This window comes from Otolemur garnettii, unplaced genomic scaffold (genome assembly GCF_000181295.1).
Source record: "Otolemur garnettii isolate 467f Iridium unplaced genomic scaffold, OtoGar3 scaffold00070, whole genome shotgun sequence".
In the NCBI taxonomy this organism is placed as follows: Eukaryota; Metazoa; Chordata; class Mammalia; order Primates; family Galagidae; genus Otolemur; species Otolemur garnettii.
In genome coordinates this window covers 6,196,791-6,212,747 of record NW_003852465.1, presented here as the reverse complement: position 1 = coordinate 6,212,747, position 15,957 = coordinate 6,196,791, and the positions used below count along the sequence as shown (strand labels likewise).

The window sequence follows — 15,957 nt, the reverse complement described above, 5'->3', positions numbered from 1 at the left end:
CTTACAGTTTTATCGTAAACCTGTTGAGATTTAAGCTGCTCAAGAAAGTCAAAGGATGGAATGAGCAAAATCTAGACTATACAATTCTCAGGCTAAAGGAAAGGTTGATTTTTGTAATGAGATTATGCTTTATCCCTAATTCCCCTTTCTGCAGCCAGGCCCACTGGCAGTCTTTATGGAGACTTTCTGATACTTACAGAGATTTGTCTTTTCTGGGTGACACTGTTCCCTGCAATTCTGATTTAACATGTGGAAGACATCTTCATGTGATTAGAGAAAAGCACCTTTTCCTCCCAGCCCCTGTCCACCCTTAGGGCACCTGGCATGCTGGGCTGGTCATCAGCTTCTACCGGACTTCCACACTCAGTGCCTGGTGCGGGGCTCAGTCCCAACAATCGCATGCAGTGGCCTTGGCTGAAACCCCCTCCCCATTTTTTTCCCAGAAAAATCATGTTCCAAAGTGGTGCCTATTGTACATAAAATGATACATTTCATTTACATAAAAGTGTGCACATTTATTATCTAAGTGATACATAATTGGTCACCAGTAAATAGATAATGTATTTGTTTTTGTCCTTAAAAACATGAAGACAATACATACAGAGTATGCCACAGTATTGTTTGTAAAAATGAATTTATTAAAATGCTCATAATTATAAAAGAATATTAAAATGCACAGAAATTAACAGACACTAATTACAAACTTTACATCTTATGCTACAATGTATGAAAAGCATCATGAATATTTCAGTTCTACTTTTCTGGAGCTGCTCATACATTTTAACTTCTCACACATCTTATAAGATGAACATAAGAAAATGGCACAAGAAGTGTTTCAACGAAAGAGCACATTCTGACCGACCCCTATTGTGAATTAATGTTTTATGAAATTCAAGACACACATGCATTAAAAAGGGAAGGCTTTGGTGACTGTATACAAGATGGCCTTGTTTAGTTTTAAACCCCAAATGATCGCTTTCCCTTTCTAATGACAGAAGTGAAATATCTGAGGGACGTTTAAAGAAAAATCCCCTGAGTATTTGGTCTGATGTTTCAATTCGTTGAAATTCACAGGCATTACAAAAGGATATAAAGCTAAAATTTCTTTAGTGGTTAACACTGGACAGGTTGAGGGTCAGAGTCTCCCTTCGTGGGTCCACTGCCACGCCCATAGATTTCCCAGGGTGCTGCCTGTTCCCACTAACAGACTCACACTATGAGTGACCCTGGGGCTCCCCGACGACTTTCCTCTTGTGGATATCTTAGCATTGTCAGACATCACATTTGCTGCCCTTAAAAATGTAGAGTTGTTTTCTCTCCTGTCCAGAGCAGTACATTTTAAACTAGAAGAGGATTCTCTCCACTGGGGCCATGAAAACATAAAATGCACGTTTGTTTTGCAGTTCTGTCGTGTACACAAAGAAATAAGGTAAAAATGTTTCCTTTCCCATGCTGACATCAACAGTGATTAATCGCCAAATTCAAACACTAGGAGATAGTCACATACTTTAGAGAAAAGAGGTAACAGAGAGGAAGGACCCCCCTTCCAGGGGCAGTATCACAGGGGAGTGAGGAGAGGAATGGTGGCACTCCTGCCCGGCTGAGCTGAACGAAAACCAGCTTCCTCCAGTGGGAAGAAGTCCACTCTCCATCCTAGAGCAGGCAGACCTTATGTGGCCTGCCTTGAACACTCTCGGGCTGCATTGTCAACATGATTAAGAAAGATAGCAAAATGTTGTCCCTCGTCCACTGGGACAATTCAAAAACCCAGAAATACTGCTTTGATGAATCCTATATAAATATTGGGTTGTTTTTTTAAGACATTCATGGCAGGCATTTAAAACCGTGGTCTAGAGTTAAGCTACTTGAACGAGCCTCTAAAATCTATCACTGAAGTGTGTTTCTCTTTCCTCAGCTGCCGGGATGCTGCCAGGTAGGCTCCTCTGGCACCTGAGCAGTGGAGGCATCCCAGCAGGAGGAGGCCCGTCCACCATGAACGGGACACCAGTCACCTCCTGTTCCTCATCCTGCACCCAGCACCAACTGTCACCAGTCACGGGAGAAGTGCTGGCTCCGTGTCTTCTCCAGAGCTCTCTGAGGGCCTGACGGTTAGGGGTAGTCAAGCAGAGTAGACGGCCCGGCTGAGAAAACTCAGGGGGCTGGGTCTGTGTGATGGGGTGGGAGTTCAGCAGGAAGTAGTCTCCAGAGACTGGCACACTTTGTGGCCAAACCATTTCCCTTTATTACCCACAACTGCCTGCTTGGCCTTAAAGAGGCTGGATGCTCAAGTCAAATGCAGAGTCTCTTTTCTTGATTAGAAATTGTCTGGATCTACTCCTATCTCTTGTGTAATCTCCTACAGTTACAGATGAGTCACTGGGCCTACAATAAGAGGGTGGAGGGTGCTGGGAAGCCACATTCACTATGGCAGCAGCTTTGGTATGTTGACCACTGGGGTGTATAAAAATAAGCCCAGTCCTGGGGACTCCCTGATGAAAGGCACTCCCCACACCAGGACCAGGATTAGCGTGGCTCCTAGTCAGGGCACGTGCTGTTCCTGACCGTGGACGGTATCGTCAGGCCACCATGGCTATGTAGTGAGCTGTTCACGAAGGCGCTTGGTGATGTGTAATAATGTACCTCCTGTCTCTAATGAATCAGAGTCATCTGGTGGGGAATTAGACTTATCTTTTCCAGACTATTATGTTGATAAGAAGTGTATTTAAACCATGGGATATTATATTCCCCCCAAGAAATGACATGTCTTTAGAAGAGATAAGTTAATTATCCAGATCAACGTGAGTTACAGTTCTATTTGAATCTGTAACCTTCCCTACTCTTGTCATCTTATTCCCTTGAGATCTGCAAAGCAGTCAACACTGATTAGGCACAGAGTGTTCTAGGAGTGCTCCTGGAAGATAAAAGGTGTCACTGTCGATTAGGACAAATATGCTTCAAGACCTTGCTGGCTTCATTCTAATCCACTAAGAGTATTTCTTTGAGATGGAAAGACAGGCCCAAAAGAAGACTGAAATCTTTCTGTCTGAGGAAATGAGGTTCCCTTTGGGGGGGATACGATAATACACCTAAATATTGTGAATTCTTGAGTCTATCTGTCCCGCAGCGGCAGCACACAAACTGAATTCCAAGTTCGCGATTTTCAATCACGTGAAAGCTGTTAGTGTGGGACTTTGTCTCGTCTTCAGAGATGGTAGTGTAAGGAATAAATAACTCGGAAACAGACCTGGCAAACTGAAGAAATGGGAACACTGCCTACAAATAAAGGTCACGTGCCTGACAACAGAAAGAAGTGAAAGTAATCAAACAGGAGAAAAATATCAAAGAATCCATTCTGCTGTAGAAGACGTGGTTTTTGAGCACACGAAGAGGCTTTTTCTGTGTTCCTAAAATTCCAATTTCTCAAAAAAAAAAAAGGTAACATTTTAGGATTTCCGGGCAATTAGTTTTATGCCCTTCTTGATCTAAGTTTTACATCTTCCCAGTTCCTGCATCGTTGGCTGAAACTGAAAAATTATCTGCATGGAAATGGCAATAGTTAAGACCCACATTTGCTGAAATGATTTAACTTAAACATTCTCATTAGTGATTCATAATATATTTTGACAGAGCTAAATTCCTTAAAGTGCTTCTCAGAACATAAAGCTCTTACTCTAATTTTGGCCGTAAATTGTTATCTACCGCTTCTATCATCCTCTCAGCGATCACTCCCATGTTTTTTGTAATATCTTTGAGGTGACTCTCGTGCAGAAGCTTCTGGGTTAGGTATTTCTCTCTCTTGATCTTGCTCTTTGTGAGTTTTGATACGTCTGGAATGGCATAGGAAATGATAAACTTCACAGAGTAGATGACATGCTGCAGGAGAGAAGAAGAAAAATGCCAGTCACAAAGAAACAGAAGGGAACCCAAAGCTCCATCCATTCATTTCTGCTTGTCATTAGGGCAGTGTGTGTGGACGAGGCAGTGGTCATTCTACACGGACGAGGTCGGACAATGAAGTCACCTTCCAAGGGGAGGTCAGGGGGTGACCCCACTGATGGTTTTTTCCCCTGTATATTTGTTTATTCAGGACAACCAAACACCTGAAAACACTGGTGAGGGTCAGTCCCTGAGACTGCCATTGGTATGAGACTGTTAGTTCATGAGCTCATCTTAGAGAAAGTGCTACCTACCTCACTGCTGAATATGGTCACCTTCGAAGCATTCCCCTTGGGAGGATTTGACTTCCAACACCAGTGCCTAGTCTAGCCTTCAAAGCAATTTTGGAATTCTTTTTCTGCAATGGCCATCAGAGCTGTTGTCCTATGAGGTCTGACAATTAAATTTGCAAACTCATCCTAGAAAAAGTGCTACATACCTCATTGTTGAATATCAGTATGGTCAGCGGATGGCCAAAGGGAGCACTTCGAAGGGGACTGTAGTTGACATTGAGCAGTGAGGTATGGAGCACTTTTTCTAGGATGAGTTCATATACTTAATTGTCAGATCTTATGCCTTATAGTTTCTTATTGTTAGTTCATTTTTTACTCTACCCTTTGTTTAAATTTTTTTTTTGAGATAGTCTCACTATATCACCCTCGGTGGAGTACCATGGCATCACAGCTCACAGCAACCTCAAACTCTTGGGCTGAAGGGATTCTCTTGCCTCAGCCTCCCAAGTAGCTGGGACTACAGGCACCTGCCACAATGCCCTGCTATTTTTTTGTTGTTGTTATAGTTGTCATTGTTGTTTTTAGCAGGCCCAGGCTGAGTTCAAACCCCTCAGCCCTGGTGTATGTGGCTGGCACCCTAACCACTGAGCTATGGGCGCTGAGCCTGTTTAAACATTTTCATATACAGTTAACTTATATTCCTTAGTTGATAACTCAACCTTTTAAAGTTATGAAGCATTCATATCAGTTGTTTCTTTTTCCTGCTGAATCTCTTTTCTAAAATTTCCCCTTTCAGCTGGGTGCGGTTGCTCACATCTGTAATCCTAATACTCTGGGAGGCTAAGGCGGGTGGCTTGCTTGAGCTCAGGAGTTTGAGACTAGCCTGAGCAATAGCAAGACCCTGTCACTAATTAAAAAAAAAAAAAAAAATAGAAAAACGAGCCAGCTATTGTGGCAGGCACCTGTTGTCTCAGCTACTAAGGAGGCCCAGGCAAGAGGATTGCTCAAACCCTGAAGTTTGAGGTTGCTGTGAGCTATGATGCCATGGCACTCTATCCAGAGAGACTCAAGAAAAGAAAAAAAATTAATTAAATAAAATAACATTTCCCATTTCACTGTTAATCTTTGATTGAGGACACTTTTCTCCAGAGAATCCTTCCTTCTACTCTAAAACCAATGTAGCTTCTTTCTGGGTTTCTTGCTTTATGAACCACCCCCCCCCACCTTTGTAGATTTAATTCTCTTCTCTTCCAGTGAGCTCTGAAGTACCAGAGGAATCATGTTTCAGCTGGTTCTACATGTTTTGTAGTGAGATGGCCACTTACAGGATCTAGACCGCCATAATATCAAAAGCAGAAGTCCAATCCCTTTATCAACTGCATATCTGAATAGACACAAGTGACTTACTTGCTGATATATTAGAGATCGTACTTTATGATGGTAAACTAAAAAGAAAAAAATACTAGTAGTATCAAAGCCAGAAGCCTACACCCCTTCTTCCTTGCTAACTGATCTGATTTTATTCAGAGCATTGAAACACCTCCCATCTCAGCCCCACTGCTGCTAGGAGGAACCGAGTGTTCTAGTCCTACCCAGTGATATGTAGGTAGAAGTCTGTTGGGAGGGCTTCTGGCAAAGCATTCTTTCCTGACAAAAAGGACCTGATATGGCTAGCATCACCCTTCTTCCTGCCTTGAATGTCAATGTGTTATCTGGAATTGCAGCAGCCACAGGCTATGAACGACACCTAGACCATCAGACATGTTCCTTCTATCAGTGGACCAGTATGGATTCGGGGCAAACACCTTCTTCTAGTGAATTCTGTTGCATGAAAAAACTCCTTATTTGTTTTGGCCCCTAAGTTACCACACCAAACAAGTAACTTCTCAGGCCATATAATTTGGTAGTAGTTAATCATGGGGAATTACAAGTAGACTTGGCTAGACTGATTGCAAATTCACAGCTCCCTTAGTTATTTTTTCAGATGGTCAATTTTAGGGATATAGTAAACTATTGTCAGAAGTTGGTTTATTATGAAAATGCAATAAAAGAAAATAATACAAATAAACTATCACAGCAATAAAAGTTCCTCATGGGCAGAGATACCATCATATCTACCTTGAATAAGCATTTTCGTGGCCCAACACGCTGCCCAAGGCCCCACATTTTTAAGAGGCACATAGTTAATACTGAATTATACATAATGTGTGTTTTAACTTTGAAAGCAGATAACCAATTTCATTTAATTAATGAGAACATTATAAATGTTCTCGGTCAAACGTCTTTAATATTTAATCTAAAACAGTTGATAGCGAGTGATAAGGAAGAAAATATCACACATTTTAAGTACAGAGTTGGCAACACAGTTAGTAGAAGGTCTGCAAACATCCGGCCTTATAAACTATTTCCTAGTGCATTTTCCTACCTCCATGACGATGATAAAAGCCAGCTTGGCTGCAATCACGTGCCAGTAGTAGATGTTGTGTTTATACTCCTGCGGGTGTCCAGGTGGGTAGCGGAAATCACGATACCTGGAAACAAAACGGAGATGTATTAGGAGGCCCATGTTTTTGATCAAATATTGTACACAAGGGACCCTTTTAAAAAGAGGTCATATTTGATTCAATGCTCTTTTAAATTGGGTATCACATAATTTTTCTCCTAGAGCTCACTTTGGTTGCAAACTCCCCCCCCCCATACCTACAATAATACCTCATTTAATATGTAATTAGAAAATGATGGTACTGATAGATTCTGTCTTTGTAAAACAGAATCCATCTTTATTAAGTAACTAAAGTTCCTGATTGTTTTCTTCCTGAGCTTTATCCCTGCTTCCTCAAAGGAATGTACCTGAAATCACTGTTTGGGGGATCACGTTTATACATGTGTTTATATAACATTATCATCAGTTTCGCTCAGTGCTGGGGCGCTCTCTCCAGGAGGAGGTGCAGAGTACCTCCTGCTTGATACCCTTTTTCAGCTCATTCTCCTCATCAGGGAGGCGTGCTTCTGCTGTTGGTAGATACTCCTCAGGCAGCACGTCCCTATGTTTCTGCCTATAATCTATTAAACCTAGAAGAATTTCTGATTAGGATTATGTAAACTGAGAGTCAGCAGACTCAATGTAGGATTCTGAAGAGACTCTACTATAACTTTGAAACATTTACTTTTGGCTGATGTCTGGTTTCTTGGTAGAGTTACTAAGAATAATGCTCAGAAGAGTTGGACTAAATTGAGTTCTAAAGGCCCCTTTTCAGGTAAGACTCCATGACCGAGGAAAAGAATTCTATGCTCCATAGTTGACAAACTTTATCAGCTCGTCATTTAGCTGGTGTGTGTCATCTGTAACTGAACTCACCAGCCATTCAAATCAATGCAGAGAGCTCTGGAATATTCTTAGAGGATACTGTTCAGCTACAGCATTTACATCTCCTTCCTACCTTTACATCCTTTAAGTTGAGGGTGCTAATTTGTCATTCAGCCACTTCAGGTTGTGCTTGTTTAACACACGTTACTCTCAGTAACTGAGTGACGTGTGTATTGGTTTCTGGAACTTGTGGCGTTTTCCCATTTCTGAGTACCATAAATCAGTCTCCCAGCAACCATTCTGAAACACTCATCTTTAAATCTTGCTTTATAGTTTGTGAAGGTTTTAGCTCTGGTCTTATATATTAACTTTTTCTCTCTTTAGTTTCATTAAAAACAAAGCTCTGAGCAGAAACGTCTCTAGCAGTTTGATTTAAAGGATACCAAACAGAATGATATCACAAACAAAAGCCCTTTCACAGATAAAGTACATTTCTAAGCAGGTATGGGGAACTTGCCTGCACGTAGTATGGTTGCCAAGCCCAGAGTACGGGTTTCCTTTGCTTTTGTTTTTGAAGTCTGCGATGTTGAAGATGGACAGAGTGTTGTTGATATACCCCTGCATGGTGTAGTCTGCATGGTCCCCATAGGGCGGCACAGAGAAGGACCAGTAATACACCAGGCGGGGGATCATGTCTGATGTGAAAGCAATGATCATGGCCTATGTGGGGAGGACAAGAAGAAAAGCAGCATTAATTTAGAGCTTTTATAACCATTATTAACAAGTACGGTTAACAGAATTGCTATTTCATCAACCTGATGTAGAACTGATGTCTTGATAATACTGCGTGTTCCTGTCTATGAATATGGAATATCTTTTCATCTATTTAGTTTTTCTTTTGTTTTTTTATAAGATTTTTGTACTTGTCCTCTTATAGATTTTGTATATGTTTTGTTAGATTTTTACTTACAGGATTTTTAGGGGGTGTTAATATAAATGGTATTGTGTTATTAGTTATAAATTCTACATGTTCATTGCTGCTAAAAAAAAAAAAATTAAAGACTCAGAAACCTTCTTTTCTTAACTGTGAAATGGATACAGACAGTACATTTCCTATAATCTTTAAGCAACAATTATAAAACAGAATTTCCCTTAGCTTTTGGTGTTCATTTCTAAGGGACTATTTAGAAGTCCACGTACTGTTCAAATGCAAAGGCCTGACAGTTGCCCATTCTGTTTCTTAAATACAGCAAACGCCAGTTTAGTCAAAATAATTGTAACTAGGGCATTGTGGGTAATTACAGGAGTTGCTTGCATATATTAAATTAGTATTTTTCAAAAAATATAAAATTCAGTCAACATTAGAGTTATATTTGATATAATTTTAATCTTTTATGTTTTAGATTTAGAAGATCCTTTTGTAGGTATAATAATATCTATCATAAAAATAATTCAGCTTTTTATACTTTGTAAAATAATCAAAACTAATTTATCACTTGCTTCTCATAAAAATAGAATATACACTACCTAAAATATTTTCCTTGATTTAAATTTAAATGACCTTCAAATTCGTATTTTTTTCCCCTACAGTATCTTGACTCGTTTACAGAAGCTGTGGCCTGATTGATCTTAAACTCTTGTATACTTATGTTTATTGCTTCATTAGGGAGAAAACTTTTTTCCCCATTAATTTTATAAAAGGTGAGTAGCAAGAAATTATATTGGATTGTTCCATTCACAGAGTTAAGCAATGATGTCTGTTTTGTTAGAGCTACTGTCTAAAGCTCTATACTTCCAAAAGAGTAAATGGATAAAGTTATGTAAGTTATAAATTTCTGAGTAACAAAAATAAAGTTTATGTTTCCAGATAATAAATATAGCTCAATCATAAACGTGTGTCTGCGTCAGGGTGAGATCTATCAGGATGTAAAGCTGTTGTGAATTACAAGAATTTTCTCTAAATGTCTTTCATTTGGGCTTTACATTCTCCAATGTATAAAATTAAACCAGACTCTAGTGAATAAACACAGCTAAGTGATGCCACCATTAACTGAAGCAGAAAAACAGACCTGGTTTTGGGTCACCATGATTTTTAACAGTACTCCTCTGAACATATGCATTAGACACAGTGAGACCACAAACCAACAAACAACATCTTAGGCAAATTTCCCCCACTAGAACCCGCTCTGTCATTTCCTCTGATGTAAAAGATCTCCGTGTGTGTTTCTGCCTGTTGGTAGTGAAGTGAGGTGAGAACAGTTTACCTTTTTCTAGATTTCAAGAGATTAGTTTTCCGTGTTATCATTCAACTCAACTATATCTTTTTATAGAATCACCTGCAGATGTGCGTCAGGAAGCTACACAAACTCCAACAAGGAAGATAATTCTATTGTCTTCTGACAAGATACTTTTCCTCCTGAACTGAGCTACTTTGGGAGACGTGTTGTAAGAGTGCAAATAAATGCAGTGTGCTTCATTTTCCCTGCTGTTCCGCACACAATTTTCCATTTCTATCAAAATAAATTAAAACTGGTCTTCAATAGCAGATGCTCTGGCATAATACAACAATGTCAATTCAGCTTACTTACTGAACTGGCAGCTTTAAAATGAGTGATTTTATACCAAACTCCTGTTTGGAGGCCCACTCCTCTCCCTGGTGGCTGTTCTTTTTTTTGCACCCATTAGGTTGCTGGAGAGACACATTAGGTGTTTGAAGGGATAAGAGACCCCCGCTGAAGGCCTGCCTCCATCCATACTCGTGTGTGTGTATGCACACAGCATCTTGGAAGTGTAACAATCCTAATAACATGGGAAAAAGGACTGTCCATGGTTTAATCCATGTCACAAATCTAACACACACTTTCTGAGGGTGACAGAACTGCTACTGAGTAAGAACCAACAGCACCAATTAGCGGGTGTGTGTGTGTGTCTCTACACATGCACACACGGAGCAGCCTTAGAGACGCAGCCAATCCTCCATCTGTGCAGTGGAGGGAAGCCAGGGCACGGATGCTGGGAAAGGCACCTAACACAATCAACCCGGAGTGCTTGAGGAATGGGGAGTTTGAGACAATTGCATTTTCTGATTAGCTGAAGGTCAAAAACCCTTTTAGTTTCAAACCTTGTTGCTGAAAATTTTCTTAAAGCACGCAAGTCCGTGCTCCTGCCCTGCTTAGTGTACTGCAGTGTATTGAACATGACAGATTCATTCTTTTATGACTGTGGAACTTGAAAGGCCTCGCTGTCATACTTCTAAACATCCGTCTTCATTCCGCAGCATGGTAGATGTTGAAGGGACAGGCTATTTGGGTGAATGGAAACTGACATACCCTCGTAGTTGTGTGTGTGTTATGTGTGATTTGCAATTTTCTCCAAAAAGTAGAGATAGCATGCAATTCAGAAAAAAATCGAGGGTTCTGGGGTATGTAAAAGTGACAGCTGGATTACAGATAATGTTTTATTGTCTAAACTGTAACCACAGGCCAGACAGTCACTTTTTTTTAAAATTCTTGTGCCTCTAGTTGAGGTACCAGCACCAGTGTTAATACCTCTGAGGAGTAGTGAAGCTGATGTATAATAGCAGCTGACATCCAGCAACAACTAGGCTCTACACACGCTATACACGCATGTAGTGAATTCCCCGATAACTCTTTGTAGTATGTGCTATTCTTATAACATGCGCTGGGAGTTGTGCATTCTACAAATGGTGAAATGAGGCTCTGGAGTGTTAAGGCCTGCAGCTCAGAGCTGCGGTGCTGGGGACTGGAGCTCGGGTCTCCTGACTCTCAGGCCTGTAGTGCTCAGTGTCTCTCATCCAGTTCCTACAGGTACTGCTGGATTCTCTTCTGTTTCTGCAGGTGCTTGTGGGAAAAAGCTAGGGACTTATGGCACATGTGGCTTAAGAAATTAAAACTGGGAAACTGTTGGGGGAAGTGGATCTAGGAGATTGGAATTGAAATATGGGAGGAAATGGTCCTGGTTTTAAGGACCATTTCTAGGGAAAGAGGTCCTCTGATGGACCGACATGAAAACTGCTCTGCCTGGGAGCTCTGCTGGTCTGTGCAAAATTAAAAAAAAAGATTGTTCAAATTTGTCCATAAACAATTAACACAAGCTGTAAACAACTGGCTTCTGTTCCCACGTGGCTGGGATACAGGTAGGGTGTAAGACTGCTTTAGCCAATGACCAGAGCATGGTTCATGAAGACCTAGGGCTGGGGGGAAGAGTGATGAAACTCACCCTAAACCTACTTCCTGTAAACACTGAGACAAGGTAACACACAGTTGGGAACGTGTGAAGTGTTCACACTTCTCCAAAGTTCATATTTAAGTTGATACTTGGAATCTGCAGTAAAATGGCCTTATTTTGAGGTCCTCCAACTATGAATGGACAGATTTCTACCCATATTATAAAAGCATTTTCTGATAACTCCTTATATAGTTATGAGAGGATTAAAAATGTTAGCACTTATAACCATCATTACCATATTTTTATTAAATAAAAACTTAGCCAATAAGCAATAACTGTGTAGGAGGTCTTGACGTTTTAAGAATAATAATTATAAACAAAATTTTAGAGAACAGATTTAACAAATTACTTATATGACATACAATAACTATGTTGTCTGTATGGACGATAATCTTAGCATCATCTTCTTGTATCACAAAAACACCAAACATTTGATTCCTTAGGTAGCAACTCTAATGCATTTTTGGACTTTTCAAGGTCTTTGCCCTGCAAAGCCTAGGTCTACTCACATTGGTCACCACAGCCAGAATTGCTATCCCTTGCATGATGGGCTGCCAGGCTCCAATGTCTTGGGCTTTCTCGGGCACCAGGCGTCTAAACTGGGTAGTCAGTTTCCACGCGTCCACTCTTATTTCCAATATATTGTTCACCAGAGCCAACAGAGGGGCCAGTGGGAAAGAGGCCACAAATAAGGTGACGAACCCAAACTGAATAACTGTCAATGGAATGGACACACATCACGGGGTGGTGGATGAATGGAAGGACAACACATTTTCCTTTACTCTCGAAAGAGAAAGGCAAACAAAGAACTAAACCCCAGAGAGAAAACACATGCATGGTAAATATTTCAGGCTCCACAGTAAAAGAATTAAAACACAAATACGAACTCTCTGGAAAGAGGACTAAGCATAGCCTGTTTCTTTCCCATATCGACACCTTAATAGAACGATATATTTAAGAATCTTTAGTCAACCAGAATTATTTGCTGGTAGTAAACCTGAGACACTCCAAGTATATTATTCAGTCTCAGTGTTGAAATCGTAGAATGTTAGAAGATGATTTGTGGTTTAGGAGTCTAGAAAAAGAAAAGGAATATTGTGGACATATCTAACAAGTTAAAAGGACGTAAGAAAAATCCTATTGGGATGGGTATGTTTAGAGAATGTGGGAGAAAATATCCTGTGTCTGTGAATGCAAGTATTCGGAGAAGTTGGTATCATTATAGATCACATAGATATGGGATAAAAGTGTCTTAGTAAGTCATAGTCCTTCTTGAAGAATCTTTATCTTGAGGTTGTCAAGTCGAGATTCAGGAGGTGGCTTAGAAGTTCTGTTCTCCTGGTCTGTAATTTATAGGGCCTTACTATAATGAGGGCAGCAGAGATTTTGGTTAAGCTGCACCATAGTGTGGAAGAAGTAAGAAATGAGGCCGAAGGTCTAAAAGAGGAAACTGTGAGCTTTCGACCCTGCCTTCCTAACTGGCAGAACTTCAGAGGAAACGGGCGTAGAGACGGAAGTAAGACAGAAGGAGAGGAAAACCCACGGCCTGTCCGGCCTCTTGCTCAGATAGGGGCAGGACGGACTCTGGCCAGCAAGGGCAATGCTGTGGAGGGGGTGGCCAGGTAGGGGAGGAGCTGGCAGGCACTTCTAGTCTAGGAGGATAAGGGAATGTTTCAGAACAGACAGGGCAGGCATGTCCCACGGCCAGACAGAAGTGCTCATATTCAGAGACATCAGATAGGAAGGATAAGAGCTGGGGATGCCACAGAGTTGGCAGCAGCAGCACTGAATAAAAATGAATCAATGCGTTTGTCTATGGCTGGCCTAAGCCTAAATAAACGTGTCCGTGCAAGTAATGTAAGCGTGTGGAGTAGGAGAGAGCCAACAGTGGTCAACCGGCAAGTACACGTCCCACTGAGAGGGACAGTTCAGTCGCATGTTGGAATGAGGGCCCAACATTGCCAGATCTCCTGATGATTCAAGAGAAGCCAGAAATAAGGGTAATGATAGTAATCACTCCAGTTAAAAAAATCCCAAAGAGAAAAGATACCATTTATAACGACAACACAAACACAAACGAGACTTAGGATATTTGATGACATAAAAAAAGAAAAGATGACTAAATGAATGGTAATTGGGTATACTCAAATTTGGGAACATATCAAATTATTTTTACACAAAATAATTTAGGATTCTAATATAATTCCATTAATAATCCCAATTGGACTTTTTAAAAAAGCTGAAAGTTTATGCTAAAGTTTGTCAAGAAATACAGGGTGGCCATGAAGTTCGTGTGCAACGATTTTAAATTGCACACTTTCTGGCTGCCCTGCATCAACAAATGGGTAAAATAAATGAGGGATGGTTGCACTCACAGGATGAAGAACGTTCTGAAAAAATAATAATAAAATGGGACCAGCTGTAGGAGATATTAAAGTATACTATAATGTCATGGTAATTTAAGCAGAACTAGTACATGAATAGACAGTATGAATTAAACAGGATGGAGTTTAAGAAGAGATACAAATATTCATGGGATTTTAGTATTTTTATAAAGTGATACTTTAAAAGAGTGGATTCAAGCATGGGAGTGACTAGCTGGGTCACCGAGAAAACTGGGATGGAGACAGCACTTTCGACACCAAAATAAATTCCAGATGGATTTAAAATGTTACATTAAAAAAATAAAGCACCAGAAAAAACCCAACACGGCATAATTTGATCTGATAGTCAAGTGAGAACTTGATAAACAACTTTTGAAACAAAAAGAAAAAACTCCCCAGCTGTTGTGCTGCTTCTGTTCTTCCCCACAACTCCGGCCACTGTGTTTACCTGCCTTTCTCTGAACTGACCCAGCAGTTCTGTACAAATATGTCCAGCCCTCTACCTGAAATATCCGTCCTCTTCATTATGCTCAGTGAAGCAGCTGCTCTATAAACTTTACTCATTGAAGGACTGAAGGAATGGAGAGATGGGAGCCTGCAAATCCTCCCCAACGCCTAGTTGCCCTTTTGTAAAACTTATTCTGCAAAGGCTAGGAAACTTCACCGCAGGGGACGGGCAGGAACTGAGCAGAGATGAGGGAATGAAACGAAGGAAAACAGACCCCGGGCTTTCGTGGGAGTAGGAGAGGAGGGAGGGGAGGGGAACCCACCCCCAAGAGAAGCTGAGGAACAGCTGACACTCAGTACAATAAATCAAATGAGAGAATAATCCTTGTTTCAATGGATTTAAAAAGATGAACTTGGAGATGGAGAGAGGCAAGGTCAAGGTAACATGGCAAGAGAGGAAGAGGCAAACAGGCCCACTCCATTGCTGTAGCACACTTCATTTATGGCACCTGCCTCCGGGGAGGCATCACCAAGTTCTCAGGACTCCTGTAGTCTGTGCTGTGTCATACGTACGGACATATCTTTGGTATCTTATGGCTTCAGGGTTTTAATACTGACAAACTGCTAATTTCATGTTCTGTGTCTGAGTTCTCAGAGTCAAGAAAATGTTCTGAGAGGCAATTCTGGTTAACACCCCAGTGTTACTTTAATAATCTTGAAGGATGGTGGGAAATTCACTGAATAAAAGAAATAAATAAAAAGAAAAGAAAAACCACAGGCCATCCGTAACTAGGTGGGGAGAAGATGGGGCAATGTTAGTGCAAGATCCATTGACAGGTGCATGAGTGGACGTGTAAATGTTTCTGAGTACTAGGTTACAGGCCTTGGTGGCTAGCTACCCCCCAACAGACTCCGAGCCGGGAGAAAGGCATGCATTGCACCACACGCCACGGGGGCAGGTATCAGTGGTCTGTGCTCAGAAGAAAAAGCAGCAAAGCCATGGGAAAAGCGAGGGGCAGCAGGGACTGTCAGGGAAGAAGAGAAGAGGACGACAGCGGGGTGCGAGGCCAAGCAAGGGCGGAGGCTCCCGGCTTGGCTGCCAGAAGATGCTTTCCTTAAGCCGTGGGAGCTGCAATCAGGTACCGGTGGCATCATTAATGAATACAGGGAAGTGGGAAGGAGGGGCCTCTGTGGCAGTGTGGGCCTCAAAGGTACTCCATATTTATTTTTAGCAGAACAAAAATAATTCAAAAGGCAATTGGGCAATTCTATCTTCCACAGACGAGAAAGACAAACAGATCTCACTCCACTGTTGAGTACACAATAATAAACTGCCGGCTCTCAGAAATTAAGTCGTCTAAATCATTCGCTATCAATTTAATACATCTAAAAATCTGTCTCT

The 15,957-nt window shown here is 41.1% G+C and overlaps 1 protein-coding gene across 2 annotated transcripts in view; it reads right to left on the bottom strand.

The window, feature by feature from the left end:
- Window positions 1–617: 617 nt before the first annotated feature.
- Window positions 618–15,957, bottom strand: part of ANO6 (anoctamin 6) — a 182,000-nt gene continuing 166,660 nt past the window's right edge. For both annotated transcript variants that reach the window (XM_003793553.3, XM_023515374.1), the window contains 4 exons: window positions 12,234–12,439; window positions 7,994–8,196; window positions 6,595–6,700; window positions 618–3,873 (listed from right to left, as the gene is read on the bottom strand). In XM_003793553.3, coding sequence (XP_003793601.1) covers window positions 3,667–3,873; window positions 6,595–6,700; window positions 7,994–8,196; window positions 12,234–12,439 — 722 coding nt within the window. In that variant the 3' untranslated portion in view covers window positions 618–3,666. The remainder of the gene's footprint in view (window positions 3,874–6,594; window positions 6,701–7,993; window positions 8,197–12,233; window positions 12,440–15,957) is intronic.